Source organism: Notolepis coatsorum (genome assembly GCF_963971535.1).
Source record: "Notolepis coatsorum genome assembly, chromosome: 3".
Lineage (NCBI taxonomy): Eukaryota > Metazoa > Chordata > Actinopteri > Aulopiformes > Paralepididae > Notolepis > Notolepis coatsorum.
Window position 1 is genome coordinate 131,425,510 of NC_140167.1, and position 22,752 is coordinate 131,448,261.

At 40.5% G+C, this 22,752-nt stretch overlaps 1 protein-coding gene across 1 annotated transcript in view; it reads left to right on the top strand.

Annotated features, from left to right (window-relative positions):
- Positions 1-22,752, top strand: part of LOC311226003 (uncharacterized protein) — a gene marked incomplete at its 5' end in the record, with an annotated part of 157,398 nt that overhangs the window by 106,298 nt on the left and 28,348 nt on the right. Inside the window, 16 exons of the mRNA XM_084311385.1 lie at positions 1,967-2,089; positions 4,936-4,998; positions 5,162-5,206; positions 5,862-5,993; positions 6,531-6,602; positions 8,268-8,294; positions 11,383-11,481; positions 12,513-12,548; positions 12,949-13,038; positions 14,180-14,212; positions 17,713-17,748; positions 18,736-18,795; positions 18,980-19,057; positions 19,150-19,185; positions 19,442-19,495; positions 22,506-22,577. Of these exons, the coding sequence (XP_084167511.1) occupies positions 1,967-2,089; positions 4,936-4,998; positions 5,162-5,206; positions 5,862-5,993; positions 6,531-6,602; positions 8,268-8,294; positions 11,383-11,481; positions 12,513-12,548; positions 12,949-13,038; positions 14,180-14,212; positions 17,713-17,748; positions 18,736-18,795; positions 18,980-19,057; positions 19,150-19,185; positions 19,442-19,495; positions 22,506-22,577 (1,056 nt within the window). The remainder of the gene's footprint in view (positions 1-1,966; positions 2,090-4,935; positions 4,999-5,161; positions 5,207-5,861; positions 5,994-6,530; positions 6,603-8,267; positions 8,295-11,382; positions 11,482-12,512; positions 12,549-12,948; positions 13,039-14,179; positions 14,213-17,712; positions 17,749-18,735; positions 18,796-18,979; positions 19,058-19,149; positions 19,186-19,441; positions 19,496-22,505; positions 22,578-22,752) is intronic.

Below are 22,752 nucleotides of genomic sequence, written 5' to 3' on the forward strand. Positions count from 1 at the left end.
ATGTGGGGTATGCTTGGGGATAACTATATATAAAATGGTATACACTGTTTTATCTTAATTTTTTTTGATCCACTTTTTCTCCCATTTTTCTATATTTTCTCCCATCCCAATTTCGTATCATCCAATTCAACCATCCCCTGTCACGAACGCTGTTTCTTGCCTCCCACAAGCCGGCTGCAATGTGGACTAAGTCATACATAGCACAAGGCTCCTCCGGTACTTGAGGTAACAGCAGTCGCATCTTTTCACCTGCGCAGCTCGATCTCTCAGTGGCGAGGAGTAACGCGTGGGAGGCTCACGCTGCCCCCGACACTTCCTGATTCTACTGCGCAGGCGCACCAACCGACCTGTAGCAGTCGCTGTCCACAACGCCCGATCCCCACCCATCAGTTTCCCACCCCCTAATACGGCCAATGTGTATTAGTATGAACAACCAGCTAAACTGAAAGCAATGTGGAGCGCTGGGCTCGAACAGGCAAGCCCAGCGTCTCCGTCATTCGTGGCGAGCGCTTTGCCCACTACGCCACGTAGCCGCCCTGTTTTATCTTAATTTTAAGGGTAAATTGGTTTTGCGGCTCCAGAGGAATTTTATTTTGTGGGAGGGAGAAAAAATTGCTCTTTTGATAGTAAAGGGTTGCTGACCCCTGGGATAGACTAACGCAGGCAGAGGCTGGCATGGGGTTTACTTTAGTGCTTTACTGCAGTTGTAAAGCAAACCCCACACCATCCTCCGCCTGCAGTAAAGCAGTAAAGTAACAGTAGGCAGAACAGCTTAAATGGACCACCTTGACATCAAGAGTTTTAGTCGTGTTTGATTATGATTGGTGCGCCTCTTTGATCAGCTGACAGCCGCGTGTTGGTGTTCATGACCACTGTGTTCTGCCTGAAGTAAAGCTTATTCACCTGCTCAGTGTTTATTGGTTCATCCTGATGTGAAGTTTGAAGCTCCTTTCCAAATCTTTCTTTCCTTTCCAAGTCATCTTTCCTTTCCTGTCTTCTATAAATGTGTAGTTAATTCTTTATTAACCTCTCTGATAGAATAAAGCACTATCCAAACAGAACCATTTGAAGCACCAGGTCCTTCTCTAAGAGTGGACTTTGTACTGAGATGTGAAATGGCACAATGTTCAATGAGAAGTATCATCCGACATATTCTTTTGTTCTGATTCTGATTATGAGAAAAATTTGCGATATGTGCGAACCAGTATCAGTAAATAATTTGTCAAAGTGTGCTATACAGTAGTGTATGAAGGGTTTAATTCCAAAAATATATATTACCGGTAACCGTTTGAAAAGAAATTACATGTATTGACATGTACTAATCCCTTAGCTAGCTTAAAGGCCTTTGCTTTTCAAAATAATATATTTTTTATAATTGAGCCTTTATTTAGCCAGGTTTGTCCCATTGAGATCCAGGATCTATTTTACAAGGGAGACCTGGCCAAGAATAACATTACAGACATCACAAAATGGTCAAATAAAACATTTGCACACAGAAAACCTGATAACAATAGGCTTCATTATAGCCTTAAATACATTCAGGGTTACCAAGCTTTGAATTTTAAGATCAGACTGAAGATTGTTCCAAGCAGTTGGTGCGGAGAACCTAAAAGCTTTCTTTCCTATTTCTGTTCAGACATTTGGAACAACAAAGTGCAGAAATTCCTTTGAACAGAGATTGTAATTTAATTTACATTGTTCAAGTTTAAAAGAGACGATAAGAAAATCGTAACCATACCAAGAATGGCCCTGTAGATCAGAACATACTAATGACTGAGCTGACATGCACATAATGAAGGCCTGAGATCCACAGTTTGTAATTAATCATGATACTATCCAGCATGTGGAGACAGTGAACAGGGGTGTTATTGAAATACAGAGTAGGAAGTTTAATCAAATGTCTTGTTTTCCAAAAGGATATAGTATGTTTGGAATGAAACCTTTCAAATGTGTATTTGTCCTGCAGGGTTTGCCTGGCTTACCTGGACTCCCGGGTCCTCCCGGTCCCCCTGGCCCCCTCAGTGGTGGCGCAGCGGTGGGTTCTGGGGCCTTCGGAGCACCCGGACGAGACGGGGCCCCTGGCCAACCTGTAAGTGTTCGTCTATTCGTCTCTAATGTCACTAACGAACCAACCAACTCATAACATTCTGACATTATACATGAAAGTGCACGTAATTTTCTGAAATATAACCAGCTTTTGGAGATACTGTCATCACTGAAGACACCCCATCGTTTGATTGCTTGACTCTTTCAGTTTGATTCCCAGTCTCTGTGGAATGCTCTCCCCAACCACCTGAGAGCACCACATACTGTGGATGCTTTTAAAAAGGGCCTCAAAACAAAAAAAAATTATAATATTTTTAATAGAGCCTTTTGTTGCTTTTTATCTAGTTTTAGCTCCACACATTTTATGTTCTTTTACCAGTTTTAGCCCTTCTTATTTTATGTTTTTTTACTTTTACTAGTTTTAGTGTTCTTTTTACTCCTTACTAGTTTTAGTATTGCTTTTTTTTTACTCTCTTGATAGCTTTTATGTTCTTTTACAATGTAGCGCTTTGAGATTTGCTCCACAACTATAAAGCGCCTTACAAATCAAATATATTATTATTATTATTATTATTATTATTATTATTATTATTATTATTATTATTATTATTATTATTATTATTATTATTATTATTATTATTATTATTATTATCATTATTATTATTATTATTATCTTTGATCATTTATTTTCAATATTTTAATTTAAATGTAAAAAAATATGTATATTACACCTCATCGGTTAGCTGACGTTTGCTAAGCCGCCATGCTGCTGTAGGTGCGTTACAGTGCAGCCAGACGAGATGAGACACACAGCTGTAGGTGCGTTACAGTGCAGCCAGACGAGATGAGACACACAGCTGTAGGTGCGTTACAGTGCAGCCATTCGAGATGAGACACACAGCTGTAGGTGCGTTACAGTGCAGCCAGACGAGATGAGACACAGAGCTGTAGGTGCGTTACAGTGCAGCCAGACGAGATGAGACACACAGCTGTAGGTGCGTTACAGTGCAGCCAGACGAGATGAGACACACAGCTGTAGGTGCGTTACAGTGCAGCCAGACGAGATGAGACACACAGCTGTAGGTGCGCTACAGTGCAGCCAGACGAGAAGAGACACAGAGCTGTAGATAGATAGATAGATACTTTATTAATCCCCTTGGGGAAATTCAGGGTATCTCGCAGCTCACACAGTATACAGACATTGACAGTTCTCATTCAGTTATTACACGTTATGTCTGCATCATGAATTAAAAATAAGCACATGATAAAATTCAATTAAATCATATCCATCAATATTAATAGGAGCGTGATTAGATAAAAGCAGGTGTATAAAACAGTGTATAAAAACAGGTGTAAAAACACGTGTAAAAACAGGTGTGTGGGTCAGAGGTCAAGGTCCCCCGCACTATATTACACTGTTGTACAGTCTGATGGCTGTGGGGACAAAGGACCTCCTGTGCCGCTCAGTCCGTGAGTGCAGGGAGATGAGCCGTCCGCTGCGACTGCTGCTCTGCCCCACCAGGGTGTGGTGGAGAGGGTGGTTGGTATTGCCCATGATGGCCAGCAGCTTGCTCTGCGTGCGGCTCTCCACCACGGTCCCCGGTGCGTTACAGTGCAGCCAGACGAGATGAGACACACAGCTGGACCTTTTTCTCCTCCTCCAAGCTGCTCACAAGCAAGGAAGGAATGGTTTATAATAGGGATGTCCGATATTATCGGCCTACTGATATTATCGGCCGATATTGGCATTAAAATGTAATATCGGAAATTATCGGTATAGGTTTTCAAAAAAAATAGTTTTTATTTAAATATATATATTTTTTACATTTATTTAACCTTTATTTACCCAGGCAAACAAGTAAGAACTAATTCTTATTTAATTTATTGTGAAAAGTATGCATAATGTTGTGTTTTTTGGGGGGGGAACCCGGCATATATCGGTATCGGTTGATATCGGTATCGGAAATTAAGAGTTGGACAATATCGGTATATCGGATATCGGTAAAAAAGCCAATATCGAACATCGTTTATAATGTTTTAAGAGATAAAAACAGAACATTTAACCCTTTCAGTGCCACACTACCAATGGGTTAACCCTTTCATTGTGACAATACTGAAGGTTAACCCTTTCACTACCAAAGGGCTAACCCTTTCACTGAGACAATACAGAAGGTTAACCCTTTCACTGCCACACTACCAAAGGGTTAACCCTTTAATTGCGACAATACAGCAGGTTAACCCTTTCACTGCCACACTACCAAATGGTTAACCCTTTCACTACCACACTACAGAAGGTTAACCCCTTCACTACCACACTACAGACAGTGCCGTCTGTAGTGTGGTAGTGAAGGGGTTAACCCTATGTAGTGTGGTTGTGAAAGGGTTAAAGATCAGCACATTTATTTCCGAGCAATCAAACAATGATGGGTGGCAACGTCAGCCACCATGAAAACGCATTTTTAAGAATCAAGAATCAAGAGGTTTATTTGTCACATACATACCAGGGCATACTGTGAAATGCGGGTGGTCATGCCGCATTGATTGTGCAAAATACAATAATAAAATAGGCATAGAAAAAAATAAACACAGAACAAATTAAATAGGTAAGACACAAGATATGCATGGTAAAAAAAATAAGACATGCTGAGTTCCTGAGAAACTGGTTCCTATATACACTACTATACTATATACAATTTACAATTTTAACTCTTAATGTATCTAAACTATACTATTAGTACCTCCTTCCTTTAAAGTTACTTTATATTTACTTTCTATTTACATTTCATCAAAGGATGCATGCACCTCTGTTGCGTTAGTAGAGTAGCAATGGTAATGATTGTACAACTGCATCCACCTACATTTTATTAAACCAAATATTTTGCCCTTTAGGGCCTGCCTGGTCTTCCAGGTCCCGACGGACGTTTAGGAACTCTCGGTGCCAAGGGAGACAAGGTAGGGCTAAAAGTTGCCAGATGACTGGCAACTTCCTGTTTCCTAACTTCCACATAATCATCTGTCATAAAGAATGTACTGTATTATTGAAATACAATGTTGTTCTTCTATCTTAACCTGTGTTTCTGTTAACACATTTTGTCGGACTCTTTCATGTCCTTAGGGGGATTCAGGGGAGAATGGTCTTCGGGGAGCGGTTGGAGAGAAGGTGGGTTTTGATGTCTTATAGATTTTCATATTTTTCTTCCTACATTGAAACGGCTACATTTTAAAGGTTTGATGTCCAAACCATTGTCTTAATGATCCCTGTCCTTGTGGGAAGGTTAAATAAACACTAGAGGTGCATCATGTCGTAGCAACGCCACCATCTCAGTATTTTCCCAGAGACCACATTAAAAATGTAAAGCCTTTCCCACTCATCTTTCCAGCCAAGCTTCTACTTTTCATACCTCAACAATCTGCTGCCTTACTATACATCCTCCTCTCCTAAGCCTGCCCTTCTGCAGGTAACGGGTTACCAGACGTCAAAGAGTGGATTTGTGTCTTATAACGTTATGCAAATATGCTTGTCATAAATTCTCTGGGTGCCGACGTAAATACATGCGTGAACTGTGATCGTCATGTTTTTTACATTTGATTTTCTGGAGTGTCCTAATAATACTACTGAGCACGGTTGTTTGAAGTTGCATTGTCTTCCCTACGTACGCAAAATCTCCCTTTACCCTGTCTGTAGATTAGTCTCACACACTCCATACCTTTCTTCACACACTATAGAAGAAAGGTCTTGCAGAATCCATTAGCACTTAATGAGTTTTGAATACTTTTCGAATGCCGTTTCCACCACTTGTCACGTTGTTCCACAGGGAGGTCACGGAAATTCCGGCTTACCGGGCACTCCGGGGGAGATCGGATTGGCTGGTCTGCCTGGACCAATAGGACCGTCTGGACAACCTGGCCCCCCTGGCCCACCTGGACCAAGTTATCGTGTTGGCTTCGTAAGTTCTATGATATCAATATGCAGTTCTTCCTACGATTTTCGGTAGACACAGTTAATGGGCCCACCGGACCAAACATCTCTAACTCCCCATTGTCTCCCACTCAGTTTATATCTCTGTGGAATTGTTGAAATAGAATTAATATAAAGATACCGTCACATCACACGGACAAAGAGAATTGCTATCGAAAGAGGGAAAACTATGAATATAGATGTTGAAGCTAATGGACCTATCTCAAACCTGCCCTCTTTTCTTGATCCTCCAAACACAACTGTTTGCACGTTGGTTGTGGTTAGCAAAAACTGACCAATGTTTCTCCAAAGTTTGGAAATTCTATTTGAATCTTTCTGCCTAAATGCACTTGTTCCATACGCATTCTGCCCCCAACCTGCCATAACTCTTTATCAGTCTCTGGACATGATGTGACTAGCCAATGATGGCCATTTCAATACACCGTCCTCAGAGTGCAGTATCATCTATGTACAAACACATAGGACAGAAGTGACTTCCATATTGTTTTGTTGTCCATGTTTGCAGGATGATATGGAGGGTTCTGGTGCAGTATTCTCTAATGGAATTCCTGGTGCCAGAGGACCTGACGGAAAACAGGTTAGTACTGCTTATTGGATTACTAGTAAAGTTTCAAGGCCCTTTGCTTGAAAGGTTATACCATTTGGTAATTTCAGCATCTGTTTGCTCCAACGTCATTGCTTGGGGCTGTATATTGCTACATTCCAAAGCACAGGTTTGTAGCAGGGGTATACAGTGTTTTATCCTCTTAACTGGCGCCCAGAAAAGTGGCAATTTTTTTACTTGAACTTGAGGACTGCATACTTTTCTTGCAAACCAACATACTATACTTTATACTTATAGCACATGCATGAGCCTGGTCTCTTTTGAAAGAAAACATTCTGAAGTTCCTGATACAATAAGGAAAATTCACTTTTAGTGCTAATGAAATAGAGTAACATAGGTCTGAACTTGAGTTGAACTTGAACTTGTGTACTCACGTTTTTCTGTAGTAGTTGCAATATCCAAAAGTATATATCCAAAAAAAAATGTATGCCTGAAAAAACACCCTGGGTCCATAGCCTGAAGTCTTGTGTAGTACATGTCCAAAGTTCAGCTCTGCAGGTTTCAGTTTTCTCATTGACTCCAATGCATTCCTCGGTTTTTTCTCTTCCTGTTTTCGCTCATGACTTAGATCCCTGATTCGCTCATCCCCACGTGGGATATCATTGGAAAGCCACACTCATTGGTTACAACCCTGTCCAATAATGTTCGAGATCGCCAAATGATTGGTGGAGCTAGAGCCTTGGGAGTCGCGGGTGGTAATAAAAAAAAAAGTCTGCCGTGTAGAGAGAACCACTGAACAGATTTTGCCGACTGAAATGGCAATCGACAGGCAACAAATAGGCCTTTAATTCAATATATATATATATTGTATAGGGCTGACCCCTATTAGTCGATTAGTCAACTAATCGGTTGAAAGGAGCCGTAGTCGACTAACCAACCTCTTAGTCGAATAGTAAAAAAATATACATGTATATAATATTTTTTTTTATAATTTTTTTTATCATTCTTTCCAAAAGAAAAGAAGCCTAGAAGCGTGGCTAACGCTAATTGCACGCATACCAGAGGCTAACTGCATACGAAAACAGGCACAGAGGCACTGAAAGAGGATTTCACCCATCTAATGAACACACTAGACTAGACAAATATCAAGATGTATCCATCAGTGGACCAATTGCATGCTTTTGCAGAGGACAAGAAGCCTTCAGTCGACTCCTTCAGACATTAAGCACCCCCCACAGCCCAAATGGAATGATACAAAAAAAACTTTATTTTTTTTTATATATAAGTTATATATATATTATACTTTTTTTTTTGTTGACCAATAGTCGACTAACGGCAAGTTTTGGCCAATCATAGTCGACCATCCAAATCCTTAGTCAGGGACAGCCCTAATATTGTATTAGAAAATATGCACACCGAGTCGCTAGAGGTCGGCAAAGTGGCACGTCGCGCCGGTGGACAAATTGTTAACAAGACGGCCCGGGGCCGGGTCGGTGACAGTTAAGAGGTTAAGAATTATTTCACACATAGTTTCTTCCTGTGCTCCAGGACAGTTCTGTCAGTATTACATGCACCACTCTCTCCTAAAGCTAGAAATCAGAGAGAGAACCCTCCAATAGGTGTATGTGGGATGTAAAATGTCTTTATAAGGCCACCATACCATGTTTGTGAGCTCTGACACCTGTGACTTCATTTCAGGGAGGACCTGGTGTGCCTGGTCTGCCGGTAAGAACATTTACTATAATCCCAATCTACCGTTGTTAAAGGGGACATGTCTTGCTATTCCTTTCACTATTTGGGCAAATGTACACAATTCATGTGAGTCTATGGAACACATCTGTAAAGTAAAAAAAAAAAAAATAATAATTGTATTTCTAATCAAGTACCGTACTTTTCGGACTATAAGCCGCGGCTTTTTCCCCCATTTTTCGACCCTGCGGCTTATATAACGGTGCGGCTTATATGTGACTCGACGTGACCAAACCCGAAAATGTAAAAATCTAAATATTGCTTTTTTGACTACATTGAAATGTTATTTATCTGTTCCCTTATTTGCTAAACTTAATACAACTTGTAAATGAGTTAATTCTTGTTATTCGTCCGACAGTATTGTGTCCCAATGCTAATTACATATGGTAATTAAACATTAAAACACCTGCGACTTATAGTCCAGTGCGGCTTATATATGTACACATCATTCAATTTAGCTGCTGCGGCTTATAGTCGGGTGCGGCTTATAGTGCGAAAAGTACGGTACTCTAAGTACTAAGCATTTTTCCACTTCAAGATTTCAAGCTGTTTTAGGCTGGGCTCCGCCCATAAGCGCTTTCAGTGACAGTCACCCACAGTCTGCACTGGCAGACAGAGAGAGAGAGATTGAGGGGGATACTAATTAATTTCGCCGCGGGGGGCATAATCCCACGGGACACTGCATTGGTAACTTGTTTCAAATGACAATATATACCCCTGTGAATATTATTGCACGGATCGGAATACGGTCGCGCGCGCGGGAGTCAAAGATATTTTGACAGTGATATGCGAGTGGAGAAGCTCCTGTCGGGAGGGGTCGGGAGGTTGTGTGTGAGTGTGTGTTTGTGTGTTTCCCTGAGAGAAGCTCCTGTCTCTCTCTCTCTCTCTCTCTCTCTCTCTCTCTCTCTCTCTCTCTCCCTCTCTATCTCTCCCTCTCTATCTCTCTCGCTCGCTCGTTCTCCGCTGTCTCTGTCGGCACCCGCTTCAGGAAGTGTCGGTATTTCCACTCGCTCTGTTGTTGAGCGAATGGTTGCGCTACAACCATAGAGGGGGCGTTACTGCAGATCAGCTCCTTGCTACGTAGGATAGCGAGTCAAATCAGAATAGCTTAGTTCACTGGCGGAGGATATTGTCTCAACTGTATTGGAGTAATCTGCCAAAATGAGAATTAGAGACACAGACCCCATTGATACAACCCCCCATTGCTAGGAAACAATGCTAAACACTGGAAAATGCCATTTATAAGACACAGGACCTTTAAGAGTTCCTCATGCTCATATGATTTATCTGAGAAAAAGAACAGCATAAAATATCTAGGACAGGCTCACCCAAAAAGGATTTATTTTTGCCTTTTCTCCCATCCCCCAATTTAGTCGTTGTGCCAATTCACTCCTGGTCATTGCACTGCGACGGTCTGGGGAGGGTGTGGAACTACCACATACCTCCTCCGATACATGTGGAGTCGCCAGCCGCTTCTTTTTACACCTGACAGCTTTGGAGTTTTAGTGGGAGAACATAATGTGCGCAGAGATTCATGCCATCTCCCCCACATCCCCTCCCTGCTGAACAGGTGCCCCGACCAATAGGAGTCGTTATTGCAACGACCAGGACTCATACCCTACTGGGTAGTGTAGAGTGCTTAGACCTCTACACTACCCAACCCCCCTGCCCCCCCCCCCCACCTGTCCCTTTTTAACATCACTGAGCTGAGAATACGATGGTTAAATTTTTTTTCTATATACCGGTAGTATAGTAGTGTATATAGGAACCAGTTTCTCTGTCTTTTATTTCACAGTATGCCCTGGTATGTATGTGACAAATAAACTTCCAATAGGCGAAGCAAAATGCACAAAGCCTGCAATAAGTACAACATAGCTAATCAAGATGATCTCTTATTAACCAGGCAATTTTACTAAGAGCATTCTTATTTACAGAAATGGCCTCGCGGTAGTAACTCCAGGGGCAAGGAATGTTATATACTGCATACACACATTGACTCCTGGCAGCTGTCCAGTACAAACCACAGTCTTCTACTGCCAGCAACTGGGCAGGTTCACAGGAGAATTTAGGGATTAATTGCCTCACTTAAAGGCTCTTAAGACAGTAGTAGTTGAGGATGAGGCGAATGATTCCTCATTCACAGCCCCACTCATTTTCCCAGCTAGTCCAAAGTTTTTCAGCTGGCAACATTCAGGTCATGTAACATTGTTAAACATTAGTTTGGCATTAGTCTCCTTGCATGGTCAAGCTGTTCCATAGAGTTTGATTATGGATGCACTGGCACCAGTATCACTATTGGATAGGGATGTCCGATATTATCGGCCTACCGATATTATCGGCCGATATCGGCATTAAAATGTGATATCGGAAAATATCGGTATCGGTTTTCAATTTTTTTATTTTATTTTTTTACATTTCTATAACCTTTATTTACCCAGGCAAGCAAGTAAGAACAAATTCTCATTTTATTTATTGTCAAAAGTATGCATAATGTTGTGTTAATTCCACAACAAGAGATATGTAATGTTAATTACCTGAAATTATAAAAAAATGTGGGGGGGGAAACCCTGCATATATCGGTATCGGAAATTAAGAGTTGGACAATATCGGTATATCGGTATCGGTAAAAAAGCCAATATCGAGCATCCCTACTATTGGATATTAGGCCTATACAGTACCAGGCTAAAATCAAATATACCCCAAACCAAGAGCCATGTTTAACATCAGAAGTGTAGGCAAACTTAATTTTCTGAATTTTTGAAAGATGATTCATGTCACTGATGGAAGAAATAGATGATAGCACAATAATTTCTTCCCATTGACCCCAAACAAATGATCTAAAGTCTACACTGTAAAATGAATGTATCATGTCGGTACTTAGTATCTGATGATACTTGGTATTGGATGATACTTGGTATTGGATGATACTTGGTATTGGATGATACTTGTAGACTAGTACTCATTATCAGTATTGGCAGTAGAAAAAGTGGTATCTGAACATTTCTATTTTGATAGAATCATGTTTGCCAATCTTGAAGTTATTCCAATGTATTGAACTATGCAGGGTAAGGCTGGTTTGCCTGGCATACCTGGTCAGAAGGGCAGCGGGGGGCCTGAAGGACGAGATGGGCGCCCAGGGTTGGATGGCTTCCCTGGACCTCAGGTAAGAGCCTGCTTTCCCTCCCAGGGAAAGTGGAACAAATGCTTAGCACAAATGAAGCAGATACGGATCCGCTTCCATTAATTTGTGCTAAGTAAGACTAGCTTGCAGCCGGATGGCTTTCTACTGAACGCACAGAGATGAAATTGGTACAGTAGTCTCCAGTTCCTACTGCATCTTTTAGTGTAGAAACATAAACGGTGCCACCAGTGATTTAGAAATTGAAACAGCTGTCCTGCCGTAATTAGCATAGCTGTTTAAGGACCAGGGTGAGTTCTGTCCTTGAAGCATTTGCAATCAAAATTTCACTACAGTAATGACATCAAGGTGTGCATTAGGAACTGGAGACTACTGTATATATCTTCTTGTCTGACTCTGGAAAACACGGTAAGCGCATTAAATAGGCTACTGAGCTTACTAGAGACCCGATCGGAGTGTACTTCTGAATGCTCATAAGCGTATTTAATAAAAGTGAAATTTGCAGCAGAGTAAGTTTGTGGAACGTCTCTTGTTTACTGACTGTGTTCCAGCACCCTATTTACCCGTGCGGTGGTCTATCCCAAGTACTTCAGGTGTTCAGGGGGGAAAAGGCACCTACATTGGCCTACATGAGAAAACTGTATGACTGGATGTAATGAATTCTGGTCACAGAACAGGATTTGTAATTTGCCTCGAACATCAACACATGGGTATTACTGCCTCTAATCTCTAAAAATAGACCATCTAGTAGCCTAATAATGCTGGATGTAGGCTCTTACAGTGCACACAACCCTTTTGTCATGTAATATGACCTTGGGTTTCAAGGATAGGAAAGCTGCATCAACACAATGCACACCTGATTGGTCATTTGGAAAATTTATCTATTCTCTTTCATATCTGGGGTCTTCTGGTGAACAGACCTTGGGTCAGTTCCAGTTCAAGACACAAGATGGATGGTTTCCCCTGGTCTTTGTTGGGACTTTATGGAGCTATTACTCTGTAAAAGACTTTTTCAGTGGACAATGTATCTTTTCTCTCTTTCGTTCATTTTACAGGGAGCAAAGGGTGAAAGAGGCAACACAGGAGAGACGGTGAGTATTTTTAGCTGCGACCAAAAAGCTAGTATAAAGTCGGTTGATCGCTCGGGTCTGTCGGCCAATCCCAAAAATATAAAAAACAAACAAAAAGAAAAATAGCACAGGGTTAACCATTTCACCACCACGCTGTGGCACATGGTTGACTGACTGACTAACTGATATTACAGTCTCATTGTGAATGTGGACTGTGTGTAGACTAAATCACACCAAGACGGTCCAGCTATTACTAGGGAACCTTTTTTTCAATAAGATATTTAAAAACGTTGTTCTGAACATCATCAAATTGGTCATTGATTGGACACTACATTCATTTTCTCTAATGCATGTGAATACTATGGCTTTATTTGTTATTTATTTATCTAATTAAGTGCATTTGTGTGTCTTTTGGTGTTAGGGTGAATCGGGCCTCGATGGAACTGGGCATCCTGGCCTACCTGGCCCTCCCGGACCCCCAGGACAGATCATCTACCAATCCTCTGGAAGTGTACGTATACACTTGACTTTTTGAGTTGAAATAAAGATTGAATGAATGAATACAAATAATAGAATATAAAGGAAAGGGTTCCGTATGACTGTGATCTTCAAAAAGAAGGTGCTTTTTGGAAAGAATCGGGGGAACAGTCGGATGAAAAAGTCAAAGGAAACGCTTCTTAAAGTTAAAAAAGCCTATATTATGGCTAGTTCATTATGACATTAAACTATTTTATTATATGGTTAGTTCATTATGACCATTAAAAGTCTTTATTATATGGCTAGTTCATTATGAACATTAAAATACTTTATTATATGGCTATTCATTGTGAACATTAATAGCTCTTATTATATGGCTAGTTCATTATGTACATTAAAATACTTTATTATATGGCTAGTTCATTATGAACATTAAAATCACCAACATGTTTTGGCCTATCCAGGCCTTCATCAGGATGTCATGGAGGCCTGATTAGGTCGAAACATGTTGGTGCTTTTAATGTTCATTATGTTTTAAACTTATTTATTAAAAATGTTCAACAAATAATAGAATACTTGAATGCCCTCAGGCCGTCGATACAGAGCTTCGACACCTAAAAAGGGGCTTAGCTAACTTCGTGCCTACCTCCATCAGGTCCGCCTAGGTCTGGTGGAGGCCGGAATGCCCCCCCCCCCCCCCCCCCCCCCCCCAAGGACGTTGGACTATTTAACAACAGACTTCCACCTGATGGATGCTAGTAAACATATAGGTTGCATATCATCATCTGTATTATTATTATTATTATTATTATTATTATTATTATTTATATACGTATAGAATTGCTCCATTTGGATTTTAATATTTTATGCTTTTAAGTACTGTAGTTTTCATGTAGTTGGTGTTTTTTATAGTGATGAGATATTGTGACTGTATGTTGTCTTTTAACCACTGCACAAACGAAGTTCCGAAAGGATAATAAAGTAGTTTGAAGTTGAAGTTGATATACATACACACAAACACACGTATGTATATATAACCTTACCTCATACACTCCTTCAGGTGTATTATTTTGTCCAAGCAGTATGTTCCCATTTTAGTTTTGCATTAGATTAATGTGTAAAAGTGGATATGGAAGTTTCCTATATTTTTATTAATTCTCTTTGTGTCCCTACAGTATGACGGCGCCGCTGGGGCTGTTGGGCCTAAGGTTGGTATCAAATTACATACTGTAACATTTGCCATTAGGTGGAGGATTTATGGAAAGCGCCTTAGAATACCATGAGTGCAGACATTTTCAGTACGGGTGGCCCCAGTGGGAATCGTGCCCCCAATCCTTGGCAGCGCCAAATTCTGGGGGTTGAAAAATAAGTCACTTGTTGTTGAGAAGTTGAAGATATATTACATATCCCACAAAGTGCAGTGATCTAAAAAAAATATATATATATAATAATAAATACATGTCTAGCACAGTCTCTGGAGCGTAACAGTAAGAAGCATTTTGTATGAAAGTATTCTGTACTTCTGTATGACAACTATTAAAGAAACTCTACCGGTATATGGTCATACTGATGCTGAAATACAACAATACAAACACATTTTACAACATTTTGAGTCATCAACTGAGGTGGAACTGCTCTGAACAACCATTATTTACAGTATGTGAAAAAACATGCAATCAAATCGGTTGTTCCAGTGTTCAACGGCGGTACTGTAATTGCAGAAATTCTATTCAAGAGATTATTGCAACACTGAAGCAAGATTGCCAAACCCTGTAACTTCAATCAAGTCCAACACCTTTGTCCATCAATATCAACAGTAAACGTTCCACCCTATACTGAATGCTACATTCATCAAAATCAAAATTTAAGAAATACCTCAGAGCTCTAATTGTTGTCTTGAAAAACAAGCAGAGAACGTTCATTTAATGATAACATCATACAGCAAATTAAAGGGGACATGCATTGCTATTCCTAGCACTATTTGGGCAACTTTACACAATTCCTGTGAGTCTATGGAACACCTCTGTAAGGTTTTATTCAAAGAAATGCATTGTTTTATATTTCTAATCAAGTACTCAAAAGCAAAACATTTCTCACTTTGGATTTCAGGCTGTGTTGGCCTGGCTCCGCCCCTAAGCACTTTGAGTGACAGTCATCCACACAGTCTGCGACTGGCACAGAGAGATATAGAGAGAGAGATTGAGGGGGATACTAATTAATTTCGCCGCGGGGGGGGCATAATCCCACGGGACAATGCATTGGTAATTTTGTGAAGGATCAGATTAAACCGAATATATATATTTATTTATGGATATATATTTAATAGTATTTGTATATCGTTTGATATCCCTTGTATATTCCTTGTACATATACACTGAATATCCCTTTAGTCTACTAACAGCCCATAATAGTTTCATTCTGTCATTGGACAAGAACTTGGCGCCAGCAGCCAAGCCCCTTGGTTCAAGTTCAATCGTGCCGACGAACATGTCGTTACTAGCCCGGTTCCGCGTAGGAATACGTCTGGCGAAATACGAATGGTACTATTTGTTCACAGCGCATATATATATGGCGCAAGTAAAGTAGAACTTTTTTAGTCCCTTAGCCCTTAGTTCTTTACCCTCCAACCTAGTGGCAAGACGTTAAGCCTCACCCACGATACACGTGTGGTGCAGTATGGTCAACTTGGCCTCAGAATGGCATTGAGACATCGTGTGGATTAATAGTTGAATTGTCATAGTTTGGCACTATACCGTCGAGTGGGACGTATTTCTATTAAGTTAATAATAGTCTATTATGTATGGTGCATCGTTCGGTTAGAGTTATAAAGTGAGCAGTACCCCCATCGTTTCCTCGCGTTATCTAGAGTCTTAACCAGGCTGAGCAGACCACGTGTGGTGCTTTCATCCGAGGAGTTCTGGGCCAGGACGAGTGGACCTGCACATTGGATTACCTTACCCGGACGACGGCGAGCCCTACACGGCTTGGATTATCTACTTGCTTTGGGTGCTTTGATTATGCCATGGATAACAGCCAACACTGGTAAGTGTTGGAACTACCCCCGAGAGGAGTCCAGGTGAGACGGCGCTCTAACCCGAGTGAGGTCGCCTCACGTCTCTTCGTTGTGGACCGGCAGCTACCGTCTACAAGAGGGCCCAACGGTATTCATCTGTGGACCAAGGTTCTGTGGGCACCGTGTTCAGCACTCTGAATTCTCCCAAGAAATCGTTGGCCAGATGGGATATCGCCAGCGGCTCTCCTAACCCCCCCCCCCCCCCTACTGACTTACAACCAGCGGGACCCCCTTTAGTGTATCCAGCTATAATCATTTAAGTACCATCGCTATAGTTCCCTAAAGAACCAGGTTGTATACTTGCTTCCTGCGTAACCAGAGATTAGACATTCAATGTTGATTTGCCTACGAATACTCATTTGCCTTACAAGTGCATTCAAATCATAAATGTCATTAAGTGAACGTTGTATATACCCTTTGCTATATATTAAATATTCGATTTATACATTTGTGTGGACTTGGTTTCATCAGGTGGGAAAGTGTTCATCATATCTATATCATGTACTGTGTGGCCAGTAGTTAAAGTACATAAAGCGGTAGTGGTTTAATGATACCATACTTATCAATACAGTCAGGGAATTGTACCCCTCAGTTACAGGTAACTTGTTTCAAATGACAATATATACCTCTGTGATTATTATTGTACGGATCTGAATACGGGCGTGCGCGTGGGAGCATGCACAAAGATATTACAGTGGTATATAGTGCTCCCGACTCGAGGGAGAGGGAGAGAGAGAGAGAGGGAGAGACAGATAGAGAGGGAGAGAGAGAGGCTCATACGGAGCGATCTCTCCTCTGTCTCTCCCCGAGTCCCCCTGCATCGCTAGGGGCCCTCCTAAATCTATGGATTTTACAGGTTACAGTCCACCACCTTTAACTCTCACTTGCTCTTCTCTCACAGGCACACAGCTGCTGCAGCAGTGCACGCCTTGCCCCTCCGCCTCCCCCTCACAGACCCATGTCAACAAACCCTTATGGCAAGAGTCGAGTGCATGAGCAGCTCAGAGCTCCTCTTTCAACATAACTGAAGCATTAAACAAAATGGCCCAGTCAACTATTCACTTTAGTTTCATACATGAGGCATTGTCTAATGTTATCTAGCTGGCTAGCTACTGATAGCTCCTGATATCAACGTCTGATATCATCAGTTTGGCATTCGTTTTCGCAGGTGCTAGCTAGCATTGGCTAACTAGCTATTGTTGTTCCACTTATATATGTACACATCATTCAATTTAGCTGCTGCGGCTTATATTCAGGTGCGCCTTATAGTCCGAAAATTACGGTATTAGGAAAAAACATGATTTTATCATAATCCAGGAACATGTTCTACATTAAATGCTTTTCAGTTGAGTCAGATGATATTGTGTCATATAGAATATTGCAAAATGTTGTGAAAAAAGAACCATATAAACATATGTATAGCCTATTCATAGTTAAAGACAGTAGAGGTTGAATACTTTCAGGTGACCGTTCACATTCACACTTCCAGTGGTTTGAATTGACTTTACAACTGCAAATACGTGGCCTGTCCAAACAATTCTTAACAGATATATAACTCTTCATATCAGGCATCGAGTATATTGTGTGAAGATATTGAGACATTCATTATTAATGGCGGTTTTGTGTTATTTTCAGGGAGGTGCTGGTCTACCTGGTCAAGCTGGATTCCCTGTAAGTCTGGCATTTTTTCCCAGCTCTACCGTATATCAAATCAAAATCAAATCAAATCAAATATATTTGTAAGGCCCGACAACACACGTTAATGTCCCCATGGGCCGGACACGTCGTCTTTAAACAAGTCAAGAAGAAACATCACAATAAATCAAGATCAAAACAAAAACACCATAACGTCCAAAATGCAACACTCCCAGACATACCCTACGCCAAGGTAAGGAAAAACTCACTAAAACCTAGCAATAGGAAAAAATGCACCGCAGGCAATGTGGAGGAGAGAAACCTTAGAAGGGCCGTTCAAGGGGGGATCTCCCTTCTTAGATGTCGGTGATAGTAATGTTGCAATAAAACATATCATAACCATATGGATGATATTAATCTCTATTTGTTGACAGAGTCCAGTCTATATTTTGCTGAGCCTAGTTATGTAACACATGAGCAGTATCAGTTATGTAACACATGAGCAGTATCAGTTGGCCTTTCGGCTTCAGGGGGGACCCTGATGGAAACAAGACAAACGTCTTTCTCAGGTCTGCATCCCCTTAACAATTGTATGTATTGAGCCGTACTGTATTGTACCCATTCTGCAATCTGTTAAATAAAGTTTTCATTCATTCATTCATTCAATTTGATGGTGTGCTGAACTATTGAGCAGACAAGCCTATAGTGTTATTACTTTTATGCAAATTGTGCCTTGTTGTGGTAATATTACCATTGGTGCTGGTTTTGTTCTGCTGAGCAGAATATAATGGAGCGAGCAGCCATAGGTTTTCCCTTAATTATATCAGTAGCCTATTATTTGTTCCTTTGAATGTTTTTCAGCACTTTGTACATTTATTACGAAGAGTGGTGTTCAATGCCTCTTATTTTTCTTTCCCCTCTTTTCCTTTTATGTCTTATTCAATCATAATAAACTGGACTTTTTGAAGAAGTCAACATCATTTTACTGTTATCTTTATGTCAATATTTTGTATGTCCTGCCAGGGCCCTATGGGACCAAAGGGTGACAGAGGAGACTCGGGCCCACAAGGGTATGGAATAAAGGTAATGACACAAACCCTTAACTTATCTTAGCCATTTTAATACATCTTTTAATATTGTATGAAAATGTCTAGTCCATTCACCTTTTTACAACTACTTCTTTACTGGTGTATATCTAGAACAAATATGAACTGGTTACTCAGTTTGCCTGTTTTAAATTGTGTCTCATTGTTGGTACTGTGTCCAGGGCGAGAAGGGCGAGCCAGGTTTAATTGTTGGCCCAGATGGAAATCCTCTTCATCTCGGAGGGCTGGGGGGCGAGAAGGTGAGATTTTCAATGTATTGACTTATGTCTGTCTGTGACTATTGCCCAGTTATCATTGGTGTCATGTTAATTACTACTATTTCTCTGTGTAGGGAGACAGAGGACCAGCTGGACCCGTTGGGCCGTCTGTAAGTAAAGACTAAACCAAACTAATACTATTATCCAAAAGACAAAACAATTCAAACTAATTCATGTCTGTTTCACAAAAAATCTGTCGTATTATACATGTCCTTCCTGTCCAGTAGAAACTTAATTTACAACATGGTCTTCAAGTTCACATTACTGTCAAAGATTTGTTGAACTAAATTAACTAAACCAAATGTTTCGTTTAACATTGAACTACATGTTTACTTTGTCTTTTGATTCACAATGTCTTCTGTATAGGGTCAGTATGGTCCTGCTGGTATAAAGGGTGAAATTGGAATGCCTGGCAGACCTGTAAGTATTCTTCTGTTTCAGTTCCTCATTTCAGTGACTAGCTTCAACAGTGTTAGTTCTCTCAACTTTTACAAAGGGTTATAGAAAAGACACCCACTGTCTTCTTACTCATAATCACTTTATTTAACAATGCTTCAGTTAGATCTTTACCTGATTAAGGTCTAAGGGCCGAAACTTAAATAAATAATTACACAAATACAGTGGCAATAAGAATATAGTGTTCATGTTCAAAGCCACTTTTCTATTTTCTCCAATGCACCGGTCAGTTGAAAACCCCAGATGTGCAGGAGCCTTACTAGCAGGGGTGTAAAGTACTTGAGTAATTGTACTTCGTTACAATACTTAAGACTAGCACAGCCGACAAGGGGTCAAATGACCCCTAGGCATTTTTTATAAATGTATCCTCGTCATAGGGCGGCTACGTGGCGTAGTGGGCAAGGCGCTCGCCACGAATGCGTAGACGCTGGGCTCGCCTGTTCGAGCCCAGCGCTCCACATTGCTTTCAGTTTAGCTGGTCGTTCATACTAATACACATTGGCCGTATTAGGGGGTGGGAAACTGATGGGTGGGGATCGGGCGTTGTGGACAGCGACTCCTACAGGTCGGTTGGTGCACCTGCGCAGTAGAATCAGGAAGTGTCGGGGGCAGCGTGAGCCTCCCACGCGTTACTCCTCGCCACTGAGAGATCGAGCTGCGCAGGTGAAAAGATGCGACTGCTGTTACCTCAAGTACCGGAGGGGACTTGTGCTATGTATGACTTAGTCCACATTGCAGCCGGCTTGTGGGAGGCAAGAAACAGCGTTTGTGACAGGGAGGGTTGAATTGGATGATACGAAATTGGGATGGGAGAAAATATAGAAAATTGGAGAAAAAGTGGATAAAAAAAAAATGTATCCTCGTCACTCGGTCGAGCTCCAGCTCTGTCACTCAATGACTTTTCCTAAAAGTACCCGTTTTATCTGGCACGGTTTCTGAAATTTCAAAATGACTTCAGGAAAATGTAATTAGAACGTTATTCCACATATGGAATATATGTGGAAAGTCACAGCACTTTGCGAGCGTCTAGCGTCTGGGTGGCCAACCCATGGCTCGCAAGCCGCATGTGGCTCTTTGCCCATCAATGTGTGGCTCTTCCATACATAAAAAAAAATAAAAAAAGTATAATATTTTTATTTATTATTATTATTATTATTATTATTATTATTATTATTATTATTATTATTATTATTATTATTATTATTATTATTATTATTATTATTATTTATTAATTTTTTTTTTGTCACTCAAACCTGTGGTATTTTATATTAAGAGGTAATTATATAGTTTACACTGTTTATTTTTCTCATATTTCTCATATAAGCTGTGGGGTCATCTGACCCCTTCCGGCGGGAATCAGTGACATTTTCTCCATACTGTTTTGGGGGATTTGTACTTTACTCAAGTATTATTAGGTTTGTACACTTGTACTTTTACTCAATTACATTTCAGAGAAGAAAAATACTTTTTACTCCTTACATTTAAAATGCAGACCTACAAAGTACAAATCTCGCAGGTCCAACCATTTTAATTAGTACATTTGTTAGTACATTTGATCCTGCGGTTGCACTTTATTTAAAAACAGCTAATCAAATCCCCATCAATGGAAAATTAACCCACCCATACCCATGCTGATTGGTCCTTGTGCAAGACTAGAAAGCGGGGATCTTTGATTAAACACCTGCTATCAGAAGAATAGACAGTCAGAGTGACAAGCAAAATGCTAACAAGCTTTCAGTGGATATTTTCATTAACCACTAACCAGTGCCGATTAAAAAAATATTTTCAACTATTTGACAAGAACCTTAGGATGTGCAATGTCAAACCCATGTATAAAAAAAAAATTAATAACTGAACCCTTAATTTTTTTCAAGGCTGTAGTTTGGCCAACTTTACAACTGGATGCTTGATGTGAATGCCGTCCATGTTAGTTTACCTTGACATGTTTTTTCAAATTCGATGGAGAAGTGCATTAAATCATTTTAATGCAAAAAAAGTGTCCTCTGTTCTTTAATTTCAGCATTGTCTATCGCAGAACACATTCCATTGTGGGCCGAGTGTATGCTTGGTTTCATTTCAGCCTTGCCTAACACCGGCTGATGATTTAACTAATTGGCTCACCTCTTCAACTAACACACCTGGTGCAATATGTAGTTAAAATGAAAACTTGGCCCACGATGGAATGAGTTTGAGACCCTATCCCTTGCAATAAAAAAAAGTTTTTACTTTGACTTTTTAGTACTTATGTACATTTAAAAGTAGAAAACTTTTACTCAAGTGTGTTTAGCCAGATACTCTGACTTTTACTTGAGTATGATTTTGAGACGGTACCCGTACTTTCACTTAAGTATAATTTCTGGATACTTTTTACACCCCTGCTTACTAGTCAAGATATTTAACTTTAGGGCGGCTAAGTGGCGCAGTGGGCAAGCAGACCAGTGGGAGGCATAGTCTAGCAACGTTCGAGACAGGGGAGGGGAGAATTGAAGGGAGAATTGGCGAGGCGAAATTGGGATGGGAGAAAAATTGAAAAATAAGGAGAAAAAGTGGATAAAAAAAAAGATCTTTAACTTTACAAAGTTGACAGTTTATGTTACAGCACCAAACTACATCTCAGACATGCATGCCAGATGTGATCCGGCCAAATCTTAGGTCACCGGGCATTTAGTTAAAGTAAAGCATGGATGGGCGTTAGTAATGGATTTCTGGAGTAGACCTCTACTGTAAATATATCTTCTATCAGGGACTTTGGTTACTCCTCAAATATAAACAAATAGTATTGTTGTTGTTGTTGTTGTTGTTGTTGTTGTTGTACAAACCCTGTCTTCGATGTATTCTGGATGAACGTGTTACATATTTGCACATGGATATTTTGGTGTTTAATGGATATAACGGTTAACCATCTCAGTAAATGTTTTATTACAATTATTCATCAGTACAGATTAATATTTATCCAAATGATCTCCCTCTGCAGGGCCGCCCTGGTGTAAATGGATACAAGGGTGAGAAAGGAGATACAACCACGGGCTCTGGCTACAGCTACCCAGTAAGTAGCAGCTTGAACAACATATCAACATTACTGTGGATGCAGCAGGATGCGTAATCTCTCTACTTTCTTATGCAGAATATATATGGATGACTAGAGACAGACATAAACGCTAATTGATCCAAACTCTTAACACTTTGAGTGCCACGCCGGGTTTTCCTTTTTACCCCCTTGA